This window comes from Sclerotinia sclerotiorum, genomic scaffold (genome assembly GCF_000146945.2).
Source record: "Sclerotinia sclerotiorum 1980 UF-70 scaffold_8 genomic scaffold, whole genome shotgun sequence".
Classification (NCBI taxonomy): Eukaryota; Fungi; Ascomycota; class Leotiomycetes; order Helotiales; family Sclerotiniaceae; genus Sclerotinia; species Sclerotinia sclerotiorum.
Genome location: NW_001820828.1, coordinates 468631 through 493096, shown reverse-complemented (window position 1 = coordinate 493096; position 24466 = coordinate 468631). Strand labels below are relative to the sequence as shown.

At 42.5% G+C, this 24466-nt stretch overlaps 12 protein-coding genes across 12 annotated transcripts; 4 read left to right on the top strand and 8 right to left on the bottom strand.

Moving 5' to 3' along the window:
* Positions 1-3: 3 nt before the first annotated feature.
* Positions 4-4948, bottom strand: SS1G_06497 (hypothetical protein; the record flags this gene model as incomplete). Its single annotated transcript, XM_001592207.1, has 3 exons — positions 4-256; positions 334-3376; positions 3496-4948. 3 exons carry the CDS (start codon positions 4946-4948, stop codon positions 4-6), a joined length of 4749 nt encoding a protein of 1582 aa, XP_001592257.1.
* Positions 4949-6241: 1293 nt separating this feature from the next.
* Positions 6242-7269, bottom strand: SS1G_06496 (aldehyde reductase I; the record flags this gene model as incomplete). The annotated part of the gene is made up of 2 exons (XM_001592206.1): positions 6242-6793; positions 6850-7269. The coding sequence occupies 2 exons, from the start codon at positions 7267-7269 to the stop codon at positions 6242-6244; spliced, it is 972 nt and encodes a 323-aa protein (XP_001592256.1).
* Positions 7270-8033: 764 nt separating this feature from the next.
* Positions 8034-8502, bottom strand: SS1G_06495 (predicted protein; the record flags this gene model as incomplete). Its single annotated transcript, XM_001592205.1, has 3 exons — positions 8034-8158; positions 8331-8433; positions 8476-8502. The coding sequence occupies 3 exons, from the start codon at positions 8500-8502 to the stop codon at positions 8034-8036; spliced, it is 255 nt and encodes an 84-aa protein (XP_001592255.1).
* Positions 8503-8976: 474 nt separating this feature from the next.
* SS1G_06494 (predicted protein) lies at positions 8977-9265 on the bottom strand (the record flags this gene model as incomplete). Its single annotated transcript, XM_001592204.1, has 2 exons — positions 8977-9074; positions 9109-9265. The coding sequence occupies 2 exons, from the start codon at positions 9263-9265 to the stop codon at positions 8977-8979; spliced, it is 255 nt and encodes an 84-aa protein (XP_001592254.1).
* Positions 9266-9449: 184 nt separating this feature from the next.
* Positions 9450-10937, top strand: SS1G_06493 (hypothetical protein; the record flags this gene model as incomplete). The annotated part of the gene is made up of 1 exon (XM_001592203.1): positions 9450-10937. One exon carries the CDS (start codon positions 9450-9452, stop codon positions 10935-10937), a length of 1488 nt encoding a protein of 495 aa, XP_001592253.1.
* A 1033-nt stretch (positions 10938-11970) lies between these two features.
* Positions 11971-13614, top strand: SS1G_06492 (hypothetical protein; the record flags this gene model as incomplete). Its single annotated transcript, XM_001592202.1, has 1 exon — positions 11971-13614. One exon carries the CDS (start codon positions 11971-11973, stop codon positions 13612-13614), a length of 1644 nt encoding a protein of 547 aa, XP_001592252.1.
* A 1237-nt stretch (positions 13615-14851) lies between these two features.
* Positions 14852-15962, bottom strand: SS1G_06491 (hypothetical protein; the record flags this gene model as incomplete). The annotated part of the gene is made up of 2 exons (XM_001592201.1): positions 14852-14912; positions 14974-15962. The coding sequence occupies 2 exons, from the start codon at positions 15960-15962 to the stop codon at positions 14852-14854; spliced, it is 1050 nt and encodes a 349-aa protein (XP_001592251.1).
* An 871-nt stretch (positions 15963-16833) lies between these two features.
* Positions 16834-18392, bottom strand: SS1G_06490 (conserved hypothetical protein; the record flags this gene model as incomplete). The annotated part of the gene is made up of 5 exons (XM_001592200.1): positions 16834-16871; positions 16924-17440; positions 17645-18130; positions 18193-18264; positions 18318-18392. The coding sequence occupies 5 exons, from the start codon at positions 18390-18392 to the stop codon at positions 16834-16836; spliced, it is 1188 nt and encodes a 395-aa protein (XP_001592250.1).
* An 862-nt stretch (positions 18393-19254) lies between these two features.
* On the top strand, positions 19255-20078 carry SS1G_06489 (hypothetical protein; the record flags this gene model as incomplete). The annotated part of the gene is made up of 2 exons (XM_001592199.1): positions 19255-19365; positions 19443-20078. The coding sequence occupies 2 exons, from the start codon at positions 19255-19257 to the stop codon at positions 20076-20078; spliced, it is 747 nt and encodes a 248-aa protein (XP_001592249.1).
* A 205-nt stretch (positions 20079-20283) lies between these two features.
* On the bottom strand, positions 20284-21051 carry SS1G_06488 (hypothetical protein; the record flags this gene model as incomplete). Its single annotated transcript, XM_001592198.1, has 1 exon — positions 20284-21051. The coding sequence occupies one exon, from the start codon at positions 21049-21051 to the stop codon at positions 20284-20286; it is 768 nt and encodes a 255-aa protein (XP_001592248.1).
* An 836-nt stretch (positions 21052-21887) lies between these two features.
* SS1G_06487 (hypothetical protein) lies at positions 21888-22967 on the top strand (the record flags this gene model as incomplete). Its single annotated transcript, XM_001592197.1, has 2 exons — positions 21888-22249; positions 22295-22967. The coding sequence occupies 2 exons, from the start codon at positions 21888-21890 to the stop codon at positions 22965-22967; spliced, it is 1035 nt and encodes a 344-aa protein (XP_001592247.1).
* A 1051-nt stretch (positions 22968-24018) lies between these two features.
* Positions 24019-24222, bottom strand: SS1G_06486 (predicted protein; the record flags this gene model as incomplete). Its single annotated transcript, XM_001592196.1, has 1 exon — positions 24019-24222. One exon carries the CDS (start codon positions 24220-24222, stop codon positions 24019-24021), a length of 204 nt encoding a protein of 67 aa, XP_001592246.1.
* Positions 24223-24466: the final 244 nt, after the last annotated feature.

The window sequence follows — 24466 nt, the reverse complement described above, 5'->3', positions numbered from 1 at the left end:
TGGTTAATAATTCCCGGAATGGGCGGAGGAGGTCGTTGCAAATATTGATTGTAAGATTTCCGTTTCCCCATCAGTAGGCGGGGAGGGTCCAGTAGAAGGAATGTTACTAGCTTGGATTTCAAGGATAGGAGGAGAGCCTCGTTGCCCAGAATTGGCTGGACGAATTTGGGTACCTTCTGTCGGGATAAGGATTGAGGAAGGAGAACCGTAGTAACGATAAAACATGGATATATGAATAGCTCGGCGAATTCTTTCTCTGAGCACTCCTTAGTACAAGGAATAGAGATAGCTTGCTTGCTGAGCCTATCGATAACAACCAGAATATTGTCATACCCATACTTGTCTTTATTGAAGCTACAGAAGTCCATTGTGATATGTTCCCAAGGGCGTTGAGGAATACTAAGGGGCTTCAAGAGTCCAGGCTTTTTATCCCGCGGGACTTTGGAACGTCGGCATAGATCACAATTCCTGACGTATCTAGCAACATCGTCTCGAAATCCTTTCCAATAATAATGCTCGGAAATGAGTAATGAGGTTTTCTCAGCATTTGGGTGGGCAGTGGTAGGTTGAGCATGGACTTCGCGGATGAGATAGGTGTGTAGATTGTCAGTAGAGGGGATAACTACTCTTCCCTTATGAAGGAGTAAACCATTCTCAATAGTGAGTGGGGATCTTCGATTGGGATCCTCAGAGGCACGAATAGCTTCTCTGCGCATAGCGGTGAGGCTAGTTGAATTGCGGTTAGCTTCTAAGATTCTGTCGATTACTGTGAAGAATGGCTTGGCTCGTTCGAGAGGTGCCAGAATAGGAGCTTCCTTTGCCTGGCGGAGGATGTTGGGATCTAGTTGATCAGGTCTAAACAACTGTTGAGCGCGTTGTTCCTTCTTTTGGTGATTGGTGGCTTGGATATCATCCTCACGGCGGGAGAGCGCATCAGCCAGAGGGTTTTCTTTGCCAGGGCGATACATGATGAGGAAATTGAAGTCGGCAAGGAGTTCGGCAACACGAGCTTGTCGGCTATTCAATTGTTTGGAGGTCATAAAGTACTCCAAAGCTTTATGATCAGTATAGACCTTTACCTGAAAAGGGGATCCTATGAGTTCGGCTCTCCAATGACCAAAAGACTTTGCGATAGCGGTAAGTTCTTTATCATGGACAGGATAATTAAGTTCTGCAGGAAGCATGGTCTTCGAGAAATAGGCTACGGGGAACCAGTGATCATCATGCTTTTGTGATAGAACAGCGGCGATTACTCCATCGGAAGCATCGGTTTCGAGCATGCTTTCAAGCTTGTAATCGTAATGTCGGAGTATGGGAGCAGTGGTGAGGAGACCTCGTAAAGTATTGAAGGCTTCTTTGCATTCCTGATTGAAAGAAAAAGGGACATTTGTCTTGGTTAGATGGGTCAAGGGTGAAGCTATCACTCCATAGCTAGGAATGAATCTTCGATAGAAATTGCAGAATCCTAAGAAGGATTGTACACCTTTCAGAGTGGAAGGGTATTGCCATTCCTTCACGATAGCAACCTTATCAGGATCAACTTCAATACCGGTAGTAGAGATGATGAACCCCAAGTACTTAGTCTTGGTGACATCGAATTCGGATTTCTTGAGGTCTGCCTGAAGGCCAGCATCTCGAAGTCGTTGCAGAACCTTACGGACATGAGTATCATGTTCCGAGGGATCCTCAGAATAGATGAGAATATCGTCGAGATATGCTGTACAGAAATCATCGAGGTAATCGAAAAGAATATCATTCATATAGCGTTGGTAGGTGGCAGGACCATTGGTAAGACCAAATGGTAGAACTTTGCATTTGTATGCTCCGTATCGAGTACGAAAGGTAGTATACTCTTCCGATGCTGGATCCATACGGATGCGGTGGAAAGCTTGGCGAATATCAAGCTTGGTGTAAATTTTGGCACCTTGGAGGCGCGCCAGGGTCTCGTCGATCAAAGGGAGAGGATAACGATCCTTGCGAGTGAGAGCATTGAGCTTGCGGTAGTCGATACAAAATCTTAAACTTCCATTAGATTTCTTAACGAAGAGGACAGGAGCAGCGAAGGGAGCTTGGCTTGGCTCGATGAATCCTTTAGACAGATTATCGGTCAGATATCTTTTGACAACCTCTAATTCCTCAATAGACATTTTGTATAGTGGAGAATAGGTTAAAGATTCCTCAGCTCTATCTTCCAATTTGATCGAATGATCGTAAGAGCGATGAGGTGGTAGGATATCCGACTCTTGTTTGCTGAAAACATCTTCGAATTCGTGATATTTATCAGGAAGCGGAGGTTCATCGGGTTCTAACATAGCTAGGAGGGCTAAGGCTTTCGTGCTACGTTCTTTGGAAGAGCGTTTAAGGGCTTGTTCAAAGGTAGCAAGTTCATTATGGCGATCTTGTTCCTCATAGCGTTGATCGAGGAGGGTCTCAACCTCATGATAGGTACATGTAAATAACTGATCCTTTTCTGTAGATTTTAAAAGATATCGATTAAAGATATGTGCATCGATTGCAGCGATATCCAATATTGAAGGGGTATCCCATGATGAAATAGGGTAAGTTAAACGTGGTTTCCGAGGATAAGGTTGAGTGGGCTTAGGCGGAGTCTCAGGGCTTTTCAACAGTTTATTCATTCGAACAATATCTCTATTTAAAGACTTCTCGTGGGTATTCCCTCGCTTTGATGAAATGGTTGGGGCCAATGTTTCTAAAGCAATGGTATCATTGTGATCTGGTTGGCTCAGCTGGGGATCAATCAATGGAGTGGGTTCAATTGGATCGGATTGTTCGATTTGGTCGATTTGGTCGAAAGATTCAACCAAATTGATCTTTGGAGCTGCGATATCCTTTCCAAACTTCCGATCCCTTCGATCGGCATCGTATTGGTGATAACGATTGATAGTTTTCTGGATAGGGAGAGAGTTTCGAGGAATAGTGATATATCGCGAAAAAGAAACTGAAGGGGGGGTGCTTTCAGGCCACCTGAATTGTCGTCGGCGACAGTTCAACCAGATGTCATGGTAAGCTAACCATTGGCGTCCGAGAATAATACGATGACTTCCAAGTGGAAGTATCAAAAAAGGGGTTTTGCGTTGTATACGCTTGTCTATATGTAAATCAAAATAACTAACAAAAGAAATATCATATTTCCCAATAGTGCCATCGTATCCTTTAACAGATAGAGGTTTGGGAAGCTTGCGCGTTTTTGCTTTTGAGAGGAGGTCCAGATGTTTAACCGTAGCTGGATCCATGAAAGCATAACCATTTGCTCCAGAATCGATCAGGGCATCGAATTTTACTGCGATCCCATCACGTACCAACATGATAGGTACTGTGATATGGGGACCTCCAAGAAGGGTGCGTAAATCGAGTCCTGACATATCCTTTATGAATCCCATAAGCGAGACAGTGCTTATGGTTGACCTTTTTTTGATCGAGGGAGATCTTCCTCGGAGCTTGTGAATGTATCCAATGCATCTTCATATTTCTCACTATAGTCCTCATGGGCATCGAGAAGGGCGACCTCATCGACTTCGTTGAAGCTTACTACATTGGTCTCGCGAGAGGCAGAAGGTTGTCGATTGGATTGGATATTAGGGGTGTTGAATGTGCCGTGCTTAGGCAGGACAGCATTCGGAGGGATATTTCCTCGGGCGGCCGATGAAGCAGGAGGCGAACGGACAAATCCGGAGGTTCTGGATTGTTGTTGATCGGAGCGGAGTGTGGTTCCAGGGTTCCGAGTGCCAAGAGTTGGGGCTTTGGCCCTCTGATAATTGGGCCGGGCATCAAGTCGTTGTTGTGCGATATCAGAGTTCTGCAGGGCTCTAGCATATTCTCCGACTGTGCGTGCTTGATGGAATTCTTGTTTGTTGTCGTGTACTAAACGATATTGGGTCTTATCAAAGAGATCGTTCTTCAATCGTTCATCGTCAGTAATGGCGGCACGAGTAGCAACATCTCGAAATCTACTATAGAACTCCCAAAAGTGTTCTTTTGAAGACATACGCAAAGCGTTGTATTCAATATTGGCGGTAGCAACCTCAGCTGGGTCTGTAAGGATAGCGACGACATGATCCACTAGTGCATATGCATCGTAATCATCATCCAAGTAAATACCTTCGAGCAGGGTCATGGCTCGATCTTCGGTCTGATTGAATACCCATGTACGGCGTGCGTTCTCTGATCGGAAATCATGGTGGTAATCGAGAAGGTGGCCTAGGATCATCTTCTCCCAAGCACGTATACGGATATTAGGAGCCTTCCCATCCGAGAGTTTAGATGAAAGATTGGGAATGCGTCTCTCTGGATAATATGAGGCAGGGGGATTTAGCAATGATTGTTGTCGTACAGCTTGAACCTGGGGGGTCTCTCTTCCTGGACCACCGGAGAAATCAACTTTCCGTTTTGATAACAAGGGAATTGATATGGGGCGGCGGGGATCGGGTGCAGGCGTTTTTTCAATTGAGGGAAGGGCCTGGTTCTCGGGGTAATCCGGGTCGTGCCCTGCACTCGCGGGAGTGGGGTGGAAGGGGCTGTGTTTCCTAGCGCGTGGTCCTGTTTCTTCGGGAGGAACGATTGGTGGAAATGGTCCTTTTGCTATTCGTAATCGGTCCGCTTCATCTCGTCGACGTAATTCGTTTTGGAGCTCCAATATCTGATTGCGTAGCTCGAGTTGCATTGAGGCATCTGAGGGGATGGGCTGGGAAGCTTCCGTAGCAGAATATTGAGGTAAGGGATGTGGTCCTGGTAATTCGGAATCATTAGGGTCTTCGTCGGATAAGGATGGTGGTTCTTGCTCTTCTAGTTGTGGAGGAGATCGTGGTAGTGCTCCAGAACGAGCGAAAGGATCTGTTAAGGTAGGAACTTTCTCTTTTCCTTTCCGGCTTCGTGTATTCACTCTAGAGGTAATTGGGGAGTTGGCTGGTGATTCCTTCGGAGGGGCCATCTTGTTATGTAGCAAGTGGTTTCCGATTTTGTCGTTTTTATTTTTTTAAGGGGTTGGGAGAGCCTTACGTCGAGAGAGTGCGTCTCACGGAATTGGGGCCTTCAAAAGGTTCTTTTTGCTTCACCTCCGGGTAGGTGTAGAACGTCTTTTGGAATTAATTTGAGAGGGAGGTTTGAATGTTTATTAACGACTGATCCCTCAGTCGAATCGAATATAATAATGACCTGTAGATAATGTGACCAAAAGGGTGTTTATAGACCAGCAATTGTATTTAACTTAGAATCTACAGGTGAAGAGCACCTGTAGATGGGGATAGCTACTCTATATATACACAAATGAATGGCCTAGCCGCAATGGCTAGGCAAAAAGAAGTCATATTTATTCCTCCAATGATCTTACTTTACCGATAACCATTGATACCTAGTACTTGTCCGGATCTGATCCTCAGGTCACCTAAATCGCATACTAATCTCGAGTAATCGTATCATGTGTGGACATGGTTAATGTACCTGAGGTTTCTTATATAATAAAGGTGGGAGGAAAGCAGGGATTTCCGTCACATAAATACTAAATACTAAATACTAAATACTAAATACTAAATACTAAACACTAAAAAAATCCTTCACATAGCAAATAAATCCTACAGATCTAGAAAATACCATATTATCTTGACATATATTTTGATTTGAATAATTAAGTAGGTAGTCATGGGGAAATCCTCTCATTATCATCTTTTGAGATGAATTATATATGAATAGATTGAATAGATTGAATAGATTACGGAGTACTCATATTATCGAGACGTATATATTTTAATGGATAGGTTATCGTAGAAGATTAGAGGAGTGGAAAGATTTAAAATCGAGATGTACTCGTGGGAGTTGAGAGGTAGGTGGTGGGTAGTGATGGCCACCGCGAAAAGTCAATTTGATCACGGCACGTGATCGTGTTGTCAGATTTGTGAATGTGAGATAGAAATTTACACCATGAGGATTCATTATTTTCCATTATTGAGAAAAGTGTTGCTATTAATCCTGCAGGATTGGAAGATTGCCTAGATAGGTATTTAGGGAGTACCTATCCCGCAAATTAATAATCTCCCATACATTAATATGGCTCATCAGAAATGTCTGAACAAACACATCACATATATTCAGTGATGACTTCGACAATGACCCAAGAAATCATACGCATCCTCAAAAAAATAATATAAAACTTCAAAGGATTCTGTCAATTGGTATTCTTCTTAATTTTTATCCTAACGCCTGATATGAGACCAGCTCAATCCCCAAATTACTTCTCTTCTGGCCAAACATTGTAACCAAAGGTATCCTTCATGTTAACGAATCTCGTCGCTCTTCCCTCTGCGACCTTGTTAACCGCCGCGAAATCCTCTTCACTGAGAGTGATCAATTTCGCATTACCGGCAATTCTTCCTGGGTTGCTGCTCTTGGGTAAAACAGCATATCCTCTCTTCAATCCCCATGCGATCAATACCTGTGCCAAAGAAACACCATTCTTCTCTGCGATAGCATTGAGCTCTTTGTTGGTGGATACCTTCTCACCGGTACCAGGAACTTGGTCTTGACTTCCTAATGGAGAGTAGGCTACTGGTACGACCTCTTTGGAAAGACAGTAGTCGATGAGCTTTTGTTGTGGGAGGAAAGGATGGATTTCGATTTGGTTAATGGTAGGCTTAACCTCAGCAAATGCCAAAAGTTGTTCAAGTCCCTTCTCGGTCCAATTCGAGACACCAATAGCCTTTGCAAGTCCCTCCTTGTATAACTTCTCCATGGCTCTCCATGTTGGCTCTGGGTTTTCTGTCAAATCCTTCTTGATAACGTACTATTCACATGTTAGATCTTTGCTCTCGCAGAAGTTTAACCAGTTAATATGCTTACCTTGCCATCAGCGCCAATCTTTACTGATCTATCTTGATTCTTCTCTGCGGCAATGGGCCAATGGATCAAAAATGCATCAATGTATGGTGTTTGGAGCTTCTCTAACGAGTTCTTCAAACTCCACTCAACATCTTCAGGGTCGTGAAGGTGATTCCAGACTTTTGTGACGATGAAAATATCAGATCTCTTCACACTTGGATTGGCAGCCAGGAATTCTTTGACACCAGTTCCGACTTCACCCTCATTTTGATAAAACCATGCACAGTCCAAATGTCTGTATCCTGCATTCAGTGCAGCCACGACGGCCTTGTGTGTTTCTCCTACGCTACCCTCATTGGCAAATGTACCGAAACCAAGAGCTGGCATTTGAACTCCATTGTTCAATTTGATCAAAGGACCGGTTACTGCTGGTGCTGCCATATTGTGTAGAGTTGTAGATTATTTTGTGCTGTGTTGGAGGGGTAAAGAAGCGGGGTATAATTTTGAAAGTAAAGGTGGAAAAATGAGGATATCTTTTCAAAAATGGGTGGGATGAATAATTTAATCTGTTCCTGTCTATCCTATCTTAAAACATGTAAGTAATAGAACTAAGCAATACGGACATGTAGCAACAGAAGCTTCTAGTCATGATACAAACTCTGCAACTGCACTGCACGACTTCTTTTCGGGATGCATCTCAACATGTGCTGAAAATGACGTATCATGTCCCCTCTCATGCCCCCCATAAGGTTCTGTCTAACGCGTGCTAACAGTCATGAAACCCCACTTGAGTCAGGGTCCAAAGAGTGGGTACGATGAAGGGAATGAACGAATGAATGTTGAGGAAAGAGTCCGAGGATGATGCAAATATCAATGATGAAGGAGTGTACGTAAGAAGAGTTTGTATCTTTGCCTGCGTGGGTTACTTGGCAATATTGTAACGTAGTTTGTTAGTCCTGATTCTGACTGATTCCTCATATCCTCCTCGTCTGTATAATATAAATTGTAGCAAATATGGTAAAAGGGCCGTGAATGGATATGAAAAGGAAAAACAGGAACCAAGGTTTTATTTTATTCTCCGTACGAGTAGTCTCCGTGGTGTTGCGTCTGAGGGTTAGAGTTGTTGGCTTGCTTGCTTGTTTGCTTGCTTGCTTCAGAAGGCTACCAAGGCTGGCCAAGGCTGTCTATCAATTATCGACTCAACCTTACAAGGTATAACGACAACGGTCAACGCTGGATTGACTACTCCGTATTAACTTGTAATTTTCAAGGCTGTGATGTGGTTGGAAATTCTCGTGATAGTTTGAATATGGAAGGCTCTGTGAATTTTCTACGATTTTTTACCATTATATAATTTTCTTGATTTTGCCTTCAACTACCTACATTTCTCCTCTGCAGTATGGTGGCACTCGGTACTCTCATTAATTAACTACTCTATATAACGTTACCATACCTGCTTAGGATCGGCTATTGTACCGTATTTCGATGAGATTGTCGCTTACTAATCAAAAAAAAAAAAGATTTATCCGAGCTTAGGCCAAGATTCCGGTAAACTCTATTTCCGGCAAACTTCCCCTTCATCACAGACCCTGAGTCGCCAAATACCTAGATATTGGTAGAGCAGGTGGATATGTACACTGTACATACTGTAGCAAGCTCAATATCACCATTCATGATGCACATATCTTGATGTTACCTGGTCAAGAGAGACAACTATGAGAAACAACAATAAAGCCAACGCATAAGTCCATTTGGAAGTTATCACTTTCGTGCCAAGCTTCATTCCCTCTCCTGCCATGATATCCAATATTGATCGCCATCGCTTGAGAAAAATAGGTAAGAAGTACATAAAAAAATGGATCCCCTGGATAAAACTTTCCTACTAATCAACACCGGTGTATGTATAAAGGGTATAAAAGATACAACCTAACCATGATTAACTAATCGGGCATACTGCGGTGTTGTCTGTCTGTGTGTCTACTCCGTATTTTCTCACCTCTCATATCCTTTATTGTGGTCCTCTAGACGTCATGCTGGGTCCCTTTTCCCGACTTCCTACATCAATTATCCACCCAATTTATTTCACGAATGCAACAATATACCCACATTATTGCCTTATCTGAAGCACCAAATATCAAAATTGGAAAACTATTTCTCTTCATTCGTAGACGTAGTGCCACCTACTAGCCTATAATCTATCGGGATCCGCTTTTGATACAAAACTTTTCCACGCCGGTCAAGGACGGCTTTGATGATACAGGTATTTATGTTTCAATATACTTTGACGGATCATGATAGTGGGCCCTAGTGCATGTTTTCGGCGAGGTGAAGACGACACTCCGTTGCAGATACGGATCCAATCATGCAGTACTATGAGCTCACCTCCCTCAATATCGGCATCGATACACGGTTTGCCTAACAAGTTCTTCCTACTCATTCTCTAGCTTGGTTTCAAGAACCTAATTTTTAGATATATACGCTCTGCCCCGCACATTTTTTGACTTTTGGATCTCATACTTCTCCTTCACTTCCATCAACGATACCACCTATAGTCTACACATAACCTTCTCTTCTACACAAATCCTTCACACTTTTTTTTAACTCCAAACTTCTATTTCAAAATGCCTGGTTTCGATGATAGCGATTTGGCTACTCAAGCCCAGCCTGCCACCAATGGAACAACCGAATCTCAAAAAGATCACTCTGGTTCAAATGGTACTCCAGGGTTCAACCACAACTTGGTCGTCCCAGGTGATGATGACTCTGGACCAATTGAAGTTCCGGCTTCGAGATCTTCCGTCGCAGAAACTCAAGGACTCATGCATTCATTGAGTCTCGAAAACAGAACCAATGGACGTAGAGGTTCGAGAAACAGCTTTGGTGCTGCTCTTCCAATTCCTCGTTCCAAGCGTCAATCTCGTCTTTCTTCCGTCGTCACTCAGGACAGACCTTCAAGACCTGGAATGCCATCCATTCAACCAACACGTGAGATTCTCTCCTCGCAGGTTCAGGATATGTCAAAGATCAAGACCGAGGCTGCAAAGAATATGGCATTCGCTTTTGATATTGATGGTGTTCTCGTTCATGGTGATCGTTTGATCCCAGAAGGAAAGAGAGCATTGGAGATTTTGAACGGTGATAATGAACTCGGTATCAAGATTCCACACATCTTCTTGACCAACGGTTCTGGAAAGGTTGAACCTACTCGTTGTGCTCAGCTCTCCAAGATTCTTGGAAACCCTGTTGCCACTGAGCAATTCATTCAATCTCACACTCCTATGTCCGCTTTGGCCGAATACTACGATACCGTCTTGGTTGTCGGTGGTGAAAACTACCAATGCAGAGAGGTCGCAAAGTTGTACGGATTCAAGGACATCGTCGTACCAAACGATATTGTCGCTTCCATCCCTACCATTTCCCCACTAAAAGAGTTCTTTACCGCCGAGCAACGTGCTACCTCCACCCCAAGAGACTTCAGCAAGGTCAAGATCGATGCGATCCTCGTCTTCTCCGATTCTCGTGATTACGCCACCGATCTCCAAATCATCATGGATCTTCTCCAATCCGAAGATGGTGTTCTCGGTACTCGTGCCAAGGACCCCGTTTCCCAACGTATCCCCATCTACTTCTCTCAAGGAGATCTCTTGTGCCCAAGCGAGCACCCAACTCCTCGTATGTCTCAAGGAACCTTCCGTATCGCTCTCGAAGCCATCTATAAATCCATCACCGGCGTCGAACTCGAGCGTGTCGTCTACGGTAAACCCGAATTAGCCACCTACAAATACGCCGATGAAGTCATGGCCTCCTGGATGGAAACCATCCACGGCGAAGAAAAGCTCCCTGAAAACATCTACATGATCGGTGATAACCCCGCATCCGACATCATCGGTGGAAACAACTACGGCTGGAACACCTGTTTAGTCCGCACCGGTGTCTTCCAAGGCGGAGAAAACGACGAGGAAAACCCAGCAAACTTCGGTGTCTTCCCCAATGTTTTGGAAGCCGTACAAGCTGCCTTGAGAAAACAACTCGGTGATGATTTCAGAATGAACTGGAGTGATTCCATGAACCCTGTCGTGGGTGATTCTTCCGCTAGCGCTATTGAGTAGAGGAATTACTATGAAGATGGATACGAATTTTCTTGAAAAAGTTTTACTACTTACTTTCTGCCTTTGAGAGGCATATGTTTTTCTTTTTATCTCTTACCTCTTACCTCTTTTTTCTTTTCTTCCTGGGGAGGAGAGGAATTGCTTCGTATCAGAGAGCATCAGATCGATCTAAGAATGGGTAGATGATTATGAGATAAAGAGATGAGAGTCTCAGATAGATTTTGGATTTTGACACGACAGGATGGATGGATGCGATACAATTACAATTTTTAGCAGGGTGCTTAAGCATATTTGTTTGTTTTGTTGTGAAGGGGGGATGGGAAGGGAAGGGAATGGAAGGAGGGAATGGAAGGATGGGCAAAAAAGGCGTTTTCATAGTTTCGAAGATTTCAGAGATTTTTTCTTTTTTTCTTTTCTTCTTACATAGATTTTCTTTCCATACCTAGATTTTCTTTCCCATGGAAATGCATGGATGTCGAATCTAGATTATTTTGTTGTAACTTGTTATTGTAGTTTGATCTTTGCTTTGTTTACTTATTATAATATAAGTCGTGCTATGTTCTATGTATTGTGAAATAATATTTATACATTTCTGTGATTTTTTGTAAGATCTTATATTAGGTTATGAGGAATTCCCCCCTGCCCTTCCTTCCTCTTCCCTTTAGCTTTATAAACAAGTCTTACAATATAAAATATTGAAGAAAGAATGTAATTATTGAAGAACTGTATAAATATAATAAAGAGGATACTCGAGAAGATAGATTTCAAAAAAGAATTATAAGATTTTAAAAGAATTTGATATTGGGGAATAATAAAGTTCTGAAATATTTATGTTACGAGGTTTGCCGTCTAGATCACGTGGAAGTGCTCTAGGCTCTCGAGGTGGTTTATAACTAGGCGTCAAGCAGGGACTTAAAGTAATAACAATAATGATAACGTGGTTTATCATCGAGTGGCCCATATCATCGAGTGGCCCACTTTCACCTCAATTTACACCTGTCTCTTTCAACACGCGTTTTATCAACAACCTATAATGAATTCGAATAATCAAGAAGCTCGTATACTCCTTGCTATCGAAGTTATTCATAAAGATAAAAAATTAAGCATTCGAAAGGCTGCTATGCTCTATAATATTCCTCGTACGACTCTTCGACATAGAATGGAAGGTTTACCTCTTCGTACAGAAACTCGAGCGAATCGTCATAAGATTACAGAATTAGAAGAAGAGGTGATTGTTCAATATATACTCGATATGGATTTAAGAGGATTTCCACCTAAACTAAAGAATGTGGAAGATATGGCGAATGATATTCTCGAATCGAGGGGTGCGAAACGCATTGGGAAGCTCTGGGCGCATCGATTCGTAAAGCGTCGAATCGAATTAAAGACGCGTTTTAGTCGTGTTTATGACTTTCAAAGAGCTCTCTGTGAGGATCCTAAGCTTCTTGAAGAGTGGTTTCGACTAGTTGCGAATATGCGAGCGAAATACGGCATTTTGGACGGAGATTTCTACAATTTCGACGAAACAGGCTTTATGATGGGGATTATATGTGCAGCAATGGTAGTAACTAGTGCTGAACGAAATGGCAGAAGCAAGACAGTACAGCCAGGCAATCGAGAATGGGCTACAGCAATAATATGCGGAAATGGAGAGGGTGAAACTATTCCCCCATTTCTAGTAGTTCAAGGACAAGTTCATCTCTCCAATTGGTACACCGAAACGAATCTTCCTGCGGAATGGGCTATTAAACCTACATCTAATAGGTGGACGAATAATGAGACGGGTTTAGAATGGTTGAAACACTTCGACAAGCATACTAAGAATCGAAGAAAGGGCAAATATCGAATGTTGGTACTGGATGGGCATGAAAGCCACGAATCAGTAGCTTTTCAAGCATACTGCAAAGAGAACGATATTATATGTTTACGTTTACCACCGCATTCAAGTCATTTAACTCAACCACTTGATGTTGGCTGTTTTAGCAATCTAAAACGTTCATATGGTGGTCAAATTGATGGATTTATCAAGGCACATATCAATCATATTTCGAAGGTTGAATTCTTTATAGCTTTTAAAGCTGCATACGAGGAATCAATCACTTCTCAGAATATGAAATCAGGATTCCGAGGAACAGGTTTAATCCCATTTAATCCTGAAGCTGTACTCTCGAAATTAGATATTCGAATTCGCACACCTACCCCCCCCTCTTTCGACCTAGATCAATGGATCTCTCAAACCCCTCGCAACCCAACTGAAGCTCTTTCTCAATCAACATTAGTTAAATCTCGAATAACTCGTCATCAAGCAAGCTCTCCTACACCTATATTCGAGACTGTACTAGCTCTAGCTAAGGGTACAGAGAGATTAGCTCATGAAAACACACTTTTAAATACAGAGATTCGTACACTTCGGACAGCAAATGAAGCATTAAGCAAGCGTCGACGCGCGAAAAAAACCCAATTACGTCAAGGAGGAGTGCTCACTGGACAAGAGGCTCTTGATATATTATCTCAGCAAGAGGTTGATATTCAGATTCAACGCGATGAGCGTCAAAAAGGGGGGAATTCTAATGGGGAAGCATCTTCTAATCGATGTTGTAGTAAATGCGGAAAGACAGGACATAATGCAAGAACCTGTCAAAATAATGTAATAGATCCTAGATTATTAGATTCTTAATAGTTTCAATCAATTGATTCAATTGTTGTTGAATAATATGGGTTTGAAAGTGTAAATTGAGGTGAAAGTGGGCCACTCGATGATATGGGCCACTCGATGATATGGGCCACTCGATGATAAACCACGTTATACAATTCGTAACTAATAGTAGAGTATACTAAATGATTGATCTTGAGTACGAAGCTTTATACAAAGGAAATCCATCTTGATTATATAGACCTTCATGCCTATAGTGTCACACTCAAGAATACTGGGTAAAGTATCTTGTATTAGAAAATACTAAGCTAAGGAGAAAAGAAGAAGGAAAACAAGAGTAGAGAGTTTTCCTATGATTAAATACAAACGGGGCATGCCACGTGACCCGGAGGTGTGAGGCGTCACATATAGCTAGTCAGGGCCGCTGCGCGGTCCTGGACAGCCAGCGTTCCTCAGCGGTCCATAACGTGACTTAATCACGTTACCTTGGTTTAGTCATGTGACGCGGTGTGGAAGATAGCCGTCGTAACAAAATTCAAAATTCGTAATATCGATTTGAAAAATCAATTCGAGTTTAAGAATATATTACTTATGTATGAGAATTTGTATTTATAGATAGATATAAGGATGGATTCTAGATATCAATGAAGGTAGGGTTTATATTCAAAGTTTCTTGTAGGAGATTATTTAGAGTTGATTTGGATTGAGGATTAGATTGAGTAATGAGGATTGGATTGAGTATTGAGTATTACATTGAGTATTGAGTATTAGACTGAGTTTGGTAGTTGATGATTGATAGTGAGATGGTAAAATTAATAGTATTTGAGTATTTGAAGGTGATAGGGTGACGAGGAGGAGGGAGAGAAGGAATTTTATATAAATATATTTATAAATATAAAAATCTTTATATTCTTTTCTTCTACTTCTTCTTCTTTATTTTGCATTTCATCATTATAATTTTGTAATCTTATTTGAATCTACTCTTCAAGTAAAGCCAAGCTCCCGGAACTGATTCCGAGTTCCCACTTTGTAGAGATGTATACAAAATCACAACATCATACAATTATAACAACACATAAATCTCCCATGCAATTCATGAAACACATATTTTTATTACCAGTGTAAGATACTAATTAGGATATATGATATTTGTTGCAATGACTACGTATCTATCCATCCTCTCGTAACAAATCGTCATGAAACAACGAACCAAATGTGCTCTCAAGGGAATCGTTAACATGCTAATCACAAAGTCATTCGTCTATTGAGGAGCACCACGTCCAGCACCTGCACCTCTACCTGCACCACCCAAGTTTCTTGCCCTGTTTGATAATATTAGTATAAATACCATATAAAAGATTGCTATAAAAAGACAAGACTTACATCTCAGCAATAGAAGGATCATTCATCAAACTTGAAAGATCCGGCATTCCACCTCCATTACCCCCAGCTCCACCACCACCAAATTGATTAGCCATCTCGCGTATCCTAGGATTACTCATAATACTATTCAACGCATCCGGGTTACTCATCAAGTTTTGAGCCATGCTCGCAAACATAGGATTACTCATAATCGAGCTCAAATCAGGCATTCCACCACCACCACCAGCTCCACCACCAAACATACCCGCCAAACTAGCCAAATCAGGCATACCACCTGCACCACCAGGAGCACCTCTCTCAGCAACCTCGTCCTCATCTAATCCACCAGCTTCCAATTCCTGCACTCTCTTCTTCGCTGTCTCATATCCCTTCTTCATAGCATCACTTCCTCCATTTCCTTCATACTCAATTCCCTTCTCATAAGCCTCCATTGAACCCTTCGCATCTCCCATTGCAAATCTCGCAAGTCCCAATCTAGACCATGCCTTTGTATATTTAGGATCAGCATCAACTGCTGCCTCCGCATCCGCCTTTGCAGATTCATGATCCTTAGATGCTGAGTATGCAGCTGCGCGATTACTCAAGAAAATTGGGTTACCGGGTATGATAGCCAAAGCTTGCGAGTATAAATCAATCGCTTTCTTGTAATCTTTCTTAGCCATAGCTGCATTTCCTTGACTCTTTAACCCTTCGGCTTCTTTCTTTTGTTCCTCGCTAGGTTGCTTGCCAGTTGGGGTTTCATTGGCAGGTTTGGGAGGAGCAGCTGCTGCTTGAGATTGTCTTAATTTTTCATAGACACTGTAAATTTGGAGAAGGTTTTGAGAATCTTTGGGGGTGGCATCTGTAGGATCGACTTTGAAGGACTCGGAAATACAGTTTTGGGCGATTTCGATGGACTCGCGTTCTTCTTCGTTGAGGATACCATCGGTGAGGGAGGTAGAGAGGAAATCGATGATGGAGAGTGCGAGACGTTGTTTAGTAGTTGCCATGATGGGCAATATGTTTGACTCGAAATATAATTCAAAAGGAATGGATTCGAGTATAATATAGATACAGAAGATGTATGTAATAATTCCTGTGATCTGTATGTTTGTCTACTAGGTATTATTCAAGCTCGTATGTGGCTAGGTATGAATGGAAGGTTCTAGTGGCCAATTTAGATGGTGGGGTTACAAGTATCTATGGTGGGAAATACAGACCTTATATGCACTTTTTTGACCTCCATGAAGTTGAGAATTACAAGTGAATGGGAATATAAGAAAGACAAAACTATGAGAAAATAAATCAATATATGTAATCACCTAATAAGCTTGAATGGTGCTCAAGTTTGTCCCTTGGAGTCTAGTTCTAATATAAACAATCACCAACACAATATCCAATATCAACTTACGTCTTGTGGTCGTACACCTAAGACTTCAGCCTACTAATTTTCATCACTCAAATAGGAGTAAAGCAACCTTCATAGAGTGCTACCTACCTAGAAGTTATCCATGGAGCAATGTAGTGCGGCTCATCCAATAGCCAATCGGAGCTAGAGACTCATCTAAACTCCATTCAACAGGAAATTCAAAGTCACCTGAGCTAATTAATAATTAATTTATTGAGAGTACGAACGTTTCTGGCATCATTTGGATTAGGACTACAGAGCCATGATAACAGAAATAGCACCTTACGGCCGACTTATATATGCTGGTGGATAATACTACCTGGCAGTCCTCCAGGTATAAAATACGACATCATGATTGTAGTAGCGTGGAATGGAGCCACAAACAACACGGCAAAGTCACATGCTAGCCATGAGAAATTTAAAACTCAAATATTGACATAACTTCATTGAATTGGTATTTTGATATAATGCATCTATCCCTTTGCAGCACCGGCTTTGATCAATAAGATATCTACACACGATTAGTGATAACTCAAGACGAAAGTAGAACATGATCTCCTTACCTCCATCTTCAACAACGTAATCTTTACCCTTAGTCATAACCTTTCCCTTGGCTTTAATCTCAGCTTCATCTCCGTTAAACTCTTTCAATACGCTGAAGTTGTATACGATAGCTTGAATAAATGTCTTTTCGAAGTCACCGTGGATGACTCCTGCAGCTTGTGGTGCTTTGGTGCCATTTCTGATAGTCCATTGACGGACTTCATCTGTACCTGTAGTGAAGAAACTTCCAAGATCCAAAACCTTTCTCATGGCGGTAATAATCTTAGGTAAAGCGGATTCAACACCCAAAGTCTTCAGTTCCTCTTTAGCTTCGGCTTCAGTAGCAAATTGAGTCAATCGCTCCTCAAGGCAGATGGAGATTGGCATGATTGGATCGCCAGCTGCATTTTCCTTGATCCATTCCATAACCTTTGCCAAATGCTTGTTCTTCTTTCGGATGTAATCCTTCTCACTCAAGTTAATGAGGTAGACGACTGGCTTGGCAGTCAAAAGAAAGAGAGGATTAATACATTCGATCTGTGAAGAAATAAGTAAGTATATAGCTTAAAACAAATCTTTCAAAAATGTAGTGGATTATCGAAATATCAGAACAGGTTTTTTCTCTCACTATGCACTCTGCGTTTATTGTGAGGCACTCGACGAGCTGGGATTATCAGGCCTCATGGCCTTTTGTCATCATTTAGAAATTAGGGAGACGTTGATGAAAATTTGAACACATACCTCTTTTGGTGACCAGTTACCCTTTCGGACATCCTTTCCATCGTTAAGCATAGCCAAAACCTTTTCGATGGTGGCTTCGTCCTCCTTGAGCTTTTTCATCTCAAGGGATTGACCACCTCTTCGAGTCAACTTTTTCTGGGCCTCCAGTGCCTTCTCAACAAACTCAATATCTTTGATACGAAGTTCATCGCTGATAATAGTCAAATCTCGGACAGGGTCAACATCTCCTTCAATGTGAATAATCTCGGCATCATCGAAACAACGGACGACTTGGAAGATAGCATCAACAGCACGGATATGCGATAAGAAAGCGTTTCCAAGACCTTCACCCTTTGATGCACCTCTAGTTAAACCGGCGATGTCGTAAATAGTAAGATGTGCTGGAACTCTAGATTTAGGATTGTACTTCTCGCAAAGCCAGTCGTATCTGTCATCCGGCACAATGACACGAGATTCTTCTGGATCGATAGTTGCAAAAGGAAAGTTCTTGTTGACGTTAGCGTTAGGTTTGATAATATAAATCTTGAACTCGGGCCTCTGAAACTTACCGCGGGGTTACCGAGCGAGCACTTGGTAATAGCTTGAAAGAGTGTTGACTTGCCGACATTTGCAAGACCGACCTATTTTTGGAGTCAGTTCATGTCTTAGACAACTAGAATGAAGAGAGAAATACAATTCCACTCTTCAAGTTGTTACCAGGTCTGCCCAGCAACACCTTCTTCTCCTCGACGACCTTCTTTGGAGGCATTCTGCTCTTCTTTTTTGCGTAGGATCTCTTTTGGGTTATAAATAGAACCGTACAGTTAAGTAGGCTCTCGTTATTGCTTACAAAAGCAGAGGTTGCTGCTGGAGAGTACGATGTGGGTTGAAAAGAAGAGAAGATACGTTTGAGAAGTAAGTGAGACGTTGTGATGGTGGGATAAAATGCAGCCAGCCTTGTAGCGGACCGCGAAATGAAAGAATTTGGGGGTGGGAGGGGGAATGGAAAGAACGAATTGAATTACTCGAAAAAAAATCTTCGTTTGAAAGTTTCTGCCCTGGAAATTTGGGTGAAAGAGCTCAATTAGGCAAGTGGAGGGATCATGTTGTCATGTGATACAATTTTGATTTGATTGGCATTATTCGGGGATCAAAAGAAGAGTGTCTATCATTAGAATGGAAGGATTGGAATGGAAGATTGCTCTAGCCTCAGTGGAGCGCTCTCACTGGTTGATCAAACTCTGGGTGGGGCTGACTTCAATTGTTTACGCGAACGGACGGCCAGACTTGGCCAGGTAAGGCTGTGATTAGATTATTGATTATGATGATATGGACGGATCTACAGCCTACTGCGGATGTACCTCGTACCTCCTACCTCCTCTCAGACAAGTGTTACCTCAACACTATGCAAACAGAACCTTTCAACAATGTTATAATTTGAATCTGATTCGGATTCATTTTGAATATAAAAATAATAGGGGGTTTTACGAGCTGAGTACGAACAATTTATTGTGGTACAAAACAACTCATCTATCAAATACCAGTACCCTTAGGTATTTATTGGTGACTTCGCGCACAAACAATCGACTTTCTTTGATTCCATCAGTTATCTAATTCAAACAATATCAATCATGTCTTCTTCCTCTACCAAGAAGAGCTCCAGAATATCCTCCCAGAGTCAAAGATCGACTCTCTCCCTTCAAAAGACAGAAATACGTATCAATATTTATGATCTACTTCCTGTAAGTCCCAAGAAATCACTCATTAAGATTATCGTTTGAATGCGCCCGGTGGTTGCTGACGTAAATTTCACGATTAGGCAGGCAAACTTTCTTCAGTCCTTTGGAAATTTGGTACTTCACTACTCCACAGCGGAATCGTTATAAATGGCAAGGAATATGCATTTGGGGGACATGATAGAAAGGGACAAACGGGTGTATTTTGGCAAACACCAAGACTGGAACCACCTGGAGGAACTTTCAGATGCGAAATTGTTCAGGGACTTACCTTTTCTCCTCAAGCTGAAATCGATGCTGTTATTATGGAAGCTTCAGAAATCTTCCAAGGCACGTCGTACAATCTCCTCACCAGAAACTGCAATCACTTTACAGCATGGATGTGCGAGAGACTTACTGGTCAGTCTGGGCCGGCATGGTTAAATCGAGCTGCTAGCATTGGAGTCGCGTTACCTTGTATGGTCCCAAAAGAATGGATTACCCCGCCAGATTACGAAACAGCAGATGGACACCTTATCGATGATGACAATGACGAGCGAGCACTGCTGGGTGGCACAAGACACAGCATGGATGATGGCCGACCAGATTTGATCGACGATGAGACAGAATGGAGCTGCGATGAGGACTTTCAGGCCAAAAAGGGAAAAGGAAAAGATGTCAGAGATACATCAGGCAGGATTGTTCCACCCTCGGAGAGAGCACCTACAGCAAGGAGATAGATTGCACTTGGGATGGAGGACATAGTATTCTTATTGGTTATTTGAGGCGTTTCGGCAATGGGCAAGGGATGGGATGGGAAGGAAGGACTGGCGTCAAGCGTCCATTTTATGATACCATTTATGATGCTATGATTCTCCTATTGTACAGATTCATCTACCGTTTGCAGAAATGCACAGCGTCCATTCTACCACCATAATTCCCCGTTTAACCCAATCTCCTTGGCTTCTTACTTCTCGTACCACCAAACTTCAACCTGGTAGCATCGGTGACTTTGACAACCTTCCCTCTCAACCATCTACCTTCCGTACCCAAAAGAGCCTTAGTAACAGCCTCTCTTCCCGCACCAAATCCTCTTAGAACCAGTTCCAATTTCTGGATGTCTCGACCAATAGCTCTCTCGTGAATCCTCGACATCACAAATGCAGCCAATTGGAAAGCCGAATCATAATGTTTCCTTCCCGAATGTCTGAACCCAATGTTTCCGCAAGATACGGAGATGATCGGTTCTCGATTTGGTCTTGTAAGTGTAATATGAGTATTATGTCTCGTGGCGTAAACGTGAAAATGATGCGGTTCGTCCTCTACAATTCGGTCCCCAATCAATGTGCCATCCTTAGGCACTGATGTATTTTGAAAGGCTCCCTTCTTCTCCTTGCTTACTTCCATCATACCTTGGAATATATTTGCTATGCCTCCCCCACCTGCGGCCGAGGATCTAGTAGCTTTTGGATTGAGCGACGCGGATCTGGCGGCACTGGCTCTAGCTATAGCGCCCGAGGCACCACCGTACCTCAATGTTGAGGAATTATGAGGAACATAGTTGGAAAGGGGATCGTCGCCTTCGGCTCTCTGATTTGATGTGCTTGAAAAGGGTCGCGAACATCGGAGGGGTAATGTGTGGATATTCGCAAATTCGGCGATGGAGGAGAGAGGCGATTGAGTCAAAACTCGCCGTGAAAGAGTTCGACTCATGATTGAAGGAATATCGGTTTCGGGGACTCAATCCTGCAGTATCAATGGCTTGGGTATCAAAATCTAGAAGAAAGTTGAATTCCGGCTGGGTTGTTCCGTTCCGTTCGCTTTCCACCCTTGAAATTTTGTCGATCGGAGAAAATGTTCAAATCGCCGCCATGATACTCCTGCCAAATCAAATTTATTTCAAGGCTCATATATTTTGAAATAATTTTTTAATAATTACACTCTGCTTCTGGTCAATATGAACGGGCTACGAACTGCAGTGGCCAGGACGCCCACGAGTAGACAGGTGTCTCTGTCCTCAATTGCGAGACCTTCATCCAATATTTTCACTCTCCCCAGCCAGATAGTTCAGCAAAGTCGAAACTTACAGTTTTCTACAGTGGGCTCTTCCAGACCTGCGAATCTTACATATCCCGCGCTTTTGCGATCGCGGTTCTTACCTGAGGAAATTCGGTTTGCAGTATATCCAGTATCCTCGCGGCATTTCCATGAAAGCTCAAGATTAGGCAAAGAAGAGAAGGCAAAGCCAGCAGATCCAGCCGCGAAGGAGGAGGGTGCAGAGGAAGATGCTAACAAGGAAAAGTCCTCTAAGGACTCAGATTCTACTTCCGGGGACGAAAAAACCAAGGAAGAGGGTGAAGGTAGCGAAGGCAGCGAAGGCAAAAAGGAGGGTTCAAAAGAGGCCCCTCCTCCCCCACCACCCCACGGAGACAAAACTCCATGGCAAGTCTTCACTGAAACCTTGCAGAGCGAATTCAAGGCATCCAAAGAATGGAATGAATCTACCAAACAGTTGGCAGAGGGCGCACATCAATTCACAGAGAACGAAAATGTCAAGCGTGCTAGACAAGCTTTTCGAAACTACGACTGGAGCTGTATCTTCGACAACTGGCAAAGTTTTAAAGACCACTGCAGGTGCGGTAGGTAAGGGAGCTGCCTGGACTTGGGAAACTCCTGTTGTAAAGGGAGTGAGAACTACCGTCAATGCTACAGCCAATGTACTTGACAAGGCGACGCAACCAATTCGACAGACAGAGGCATATAAGAATGTCAAGAACGTGATTGATGATGGAAGTAGTTCGAGGTACGGAGGGTGGGTGGAGAAGGAAGAGAGACGGAAAGCAAGAGAATTACGGGAATTAGAAGAAGGAACCACTGGCAAAAGCAAGGAGGTTCCTGTAGAAGACCCGAAGTAAGTGATACATAATCCATGAAAGTTCGCAGTTAACAAGTACAGCGCCGGCACAAACGTTACCGTACACAAAGACTCCGCATACAAGGAGGCCTGGAGAGATTTCCGTGACTCAAATAGACTCATGCAATCTTTATTCTCCATGAAAACCGTCTACAATGAATCTGAAAATCCCTTAATCTCCACCGCCCGTAGCATATCCGACCGAGTCGCCGGATTCTTCGCCGAAAACGAAACCGCCCAAGTAATCAAGAAATTTCGTGAAATGGATCCCTCCTTCCAAATGGAACCTTTCCTTCGCGAAATGCGCGAATACATCCTCCCTGAAGTCCTAGACGCCTACGTGAAAGGCGATACTGAAACCCTCAAACTCTGGCTCTCAGCAGCTCAATTCTCCGTCTACGATGCCCTTTCCAAGCAATATACAACCGCTGGTCTCAAATCCGATGGTCGCATTCTCGATATCAGACATGTTGAAGTCCTATCTGCAAGGATGTTAGATAATGATATCCCAGTCTTCATCATTACATGCAGAACACAGGAAGTCCACGTATATAGAAACGCGAAGACGAATCAACTAGCCGCCGGCATGGAAGATAAGGTTCAATTGGTCACCTATGCAATTGGTGTTACGAGAGTAGCAGAAGATGTTAATAATCCCGAGACGAGAGGTTGGAGACTCATTGAGTTGCAGAAGAGCGGAAGAGATTATATATGAGAATCTTCTCATCTCTCCATTTCTCATTTCGACTCTAGGCTCATAGATGTCTATAGATGTCTATTTCTCCCTCTTATCTATTTCATCACCATACTGTAACATAGCGTCCTCGTCCTCATCTTCCTAAGGCAAGCCATCCCTTGTGGGTCAACAACATACCCAACAATCACACACACACATTTATCCATCCATCACCATCCTCTTGTACATCACATCACATCAAATCACATTTCACATCATACCAGAACTCAAACCCAAATTCAACCCAAAAAGCAAAACTCCAGACTAATCAAGAGTTCCAAGAAGCAAAAGAACCCACCGGTGAACCAACAAGTGTGTTCACTTGTAACATTGTATTAACGAAAATCGAAATCGAAATCAAACTCCAAAAATCTATATATTTTTGCCTCATCTGAATAATTCGGATGATCATAGCATAACTACTCTACGCCACTCTTACGACTTTTATTTTAGAATTGAAATGAATGAATTGAATTGAATTGCGGGAGAAGTAGGAAGAGGAAGAAGAAGAGAGATACGATATGAAAGAAATCTGGGGGGAGGGGAAAAGAGTAGAAGATAGGCAGGCAGGAATCAAAACTCTTCACAGCTTCTATGTGTGAAAAGAAAGGACAGGAAAGGAAAGGGAAAGGAAAAGAAAGGAAATATGTTCATTTATTATTGTATGTATGTATATATCTTATGTACAAGTAACGAGCGATCGAATAGAAGAACAATGTATATTGAAATGAAATGGAATGGAATGAATGAATGATAAGTAGAGAGTTAGAGATCAATCATGTTTGCTCCTTATAATAAATCTATCTAACACATGATACCTAATACGTAATACTACAGTAACCATATAACTATATAAAAAACCATAAAACTACTTTAATACTAATACTGATACTAATACATCAATCAATCAATCAAAGCATATAAAATCATAAAATTATAAAAAAGCCAATTCCAGTCCAGTCTAGTCCAGTCCCTATCATATCAAATATTAGATAGAGCATCCCATGATCATCATCCCCAAAACCCCCGTCTAAGCATCATCCGCAAACCTCACACTTCCTTTTGCTTTTCCCTTTCCCTTTCCCTTTCCATTTCCACTTGCACTTGCATCACCTCTCTGTACTCTACCTCCACCCCCATCGTCGCGTTTTCCATCCACATCACCACTTCCCTCTCCAACTCCAACTTTACTACTAATACCAATACCACCCTCAAAACCCCCCGCTCCATCCATCCCAATCCCCATTCCCGAACATTCATCTTCTCGCTCTTCCTACCGCAATACATCTACATACGAACATCTACCGATGGACATAATGCGAGATGATTCAAATGCCCATGGAGATGGGCTTAATATTTGGACTTTTCGAGTATGGGCGTCAGGTTCTTGAAGATCGAGGTCGTAGCAACCCCACTAGGTCGAGAGATTTTGTACCCTAGTATCATTGAAGATATGGATTTGATGTATCATATTTCGG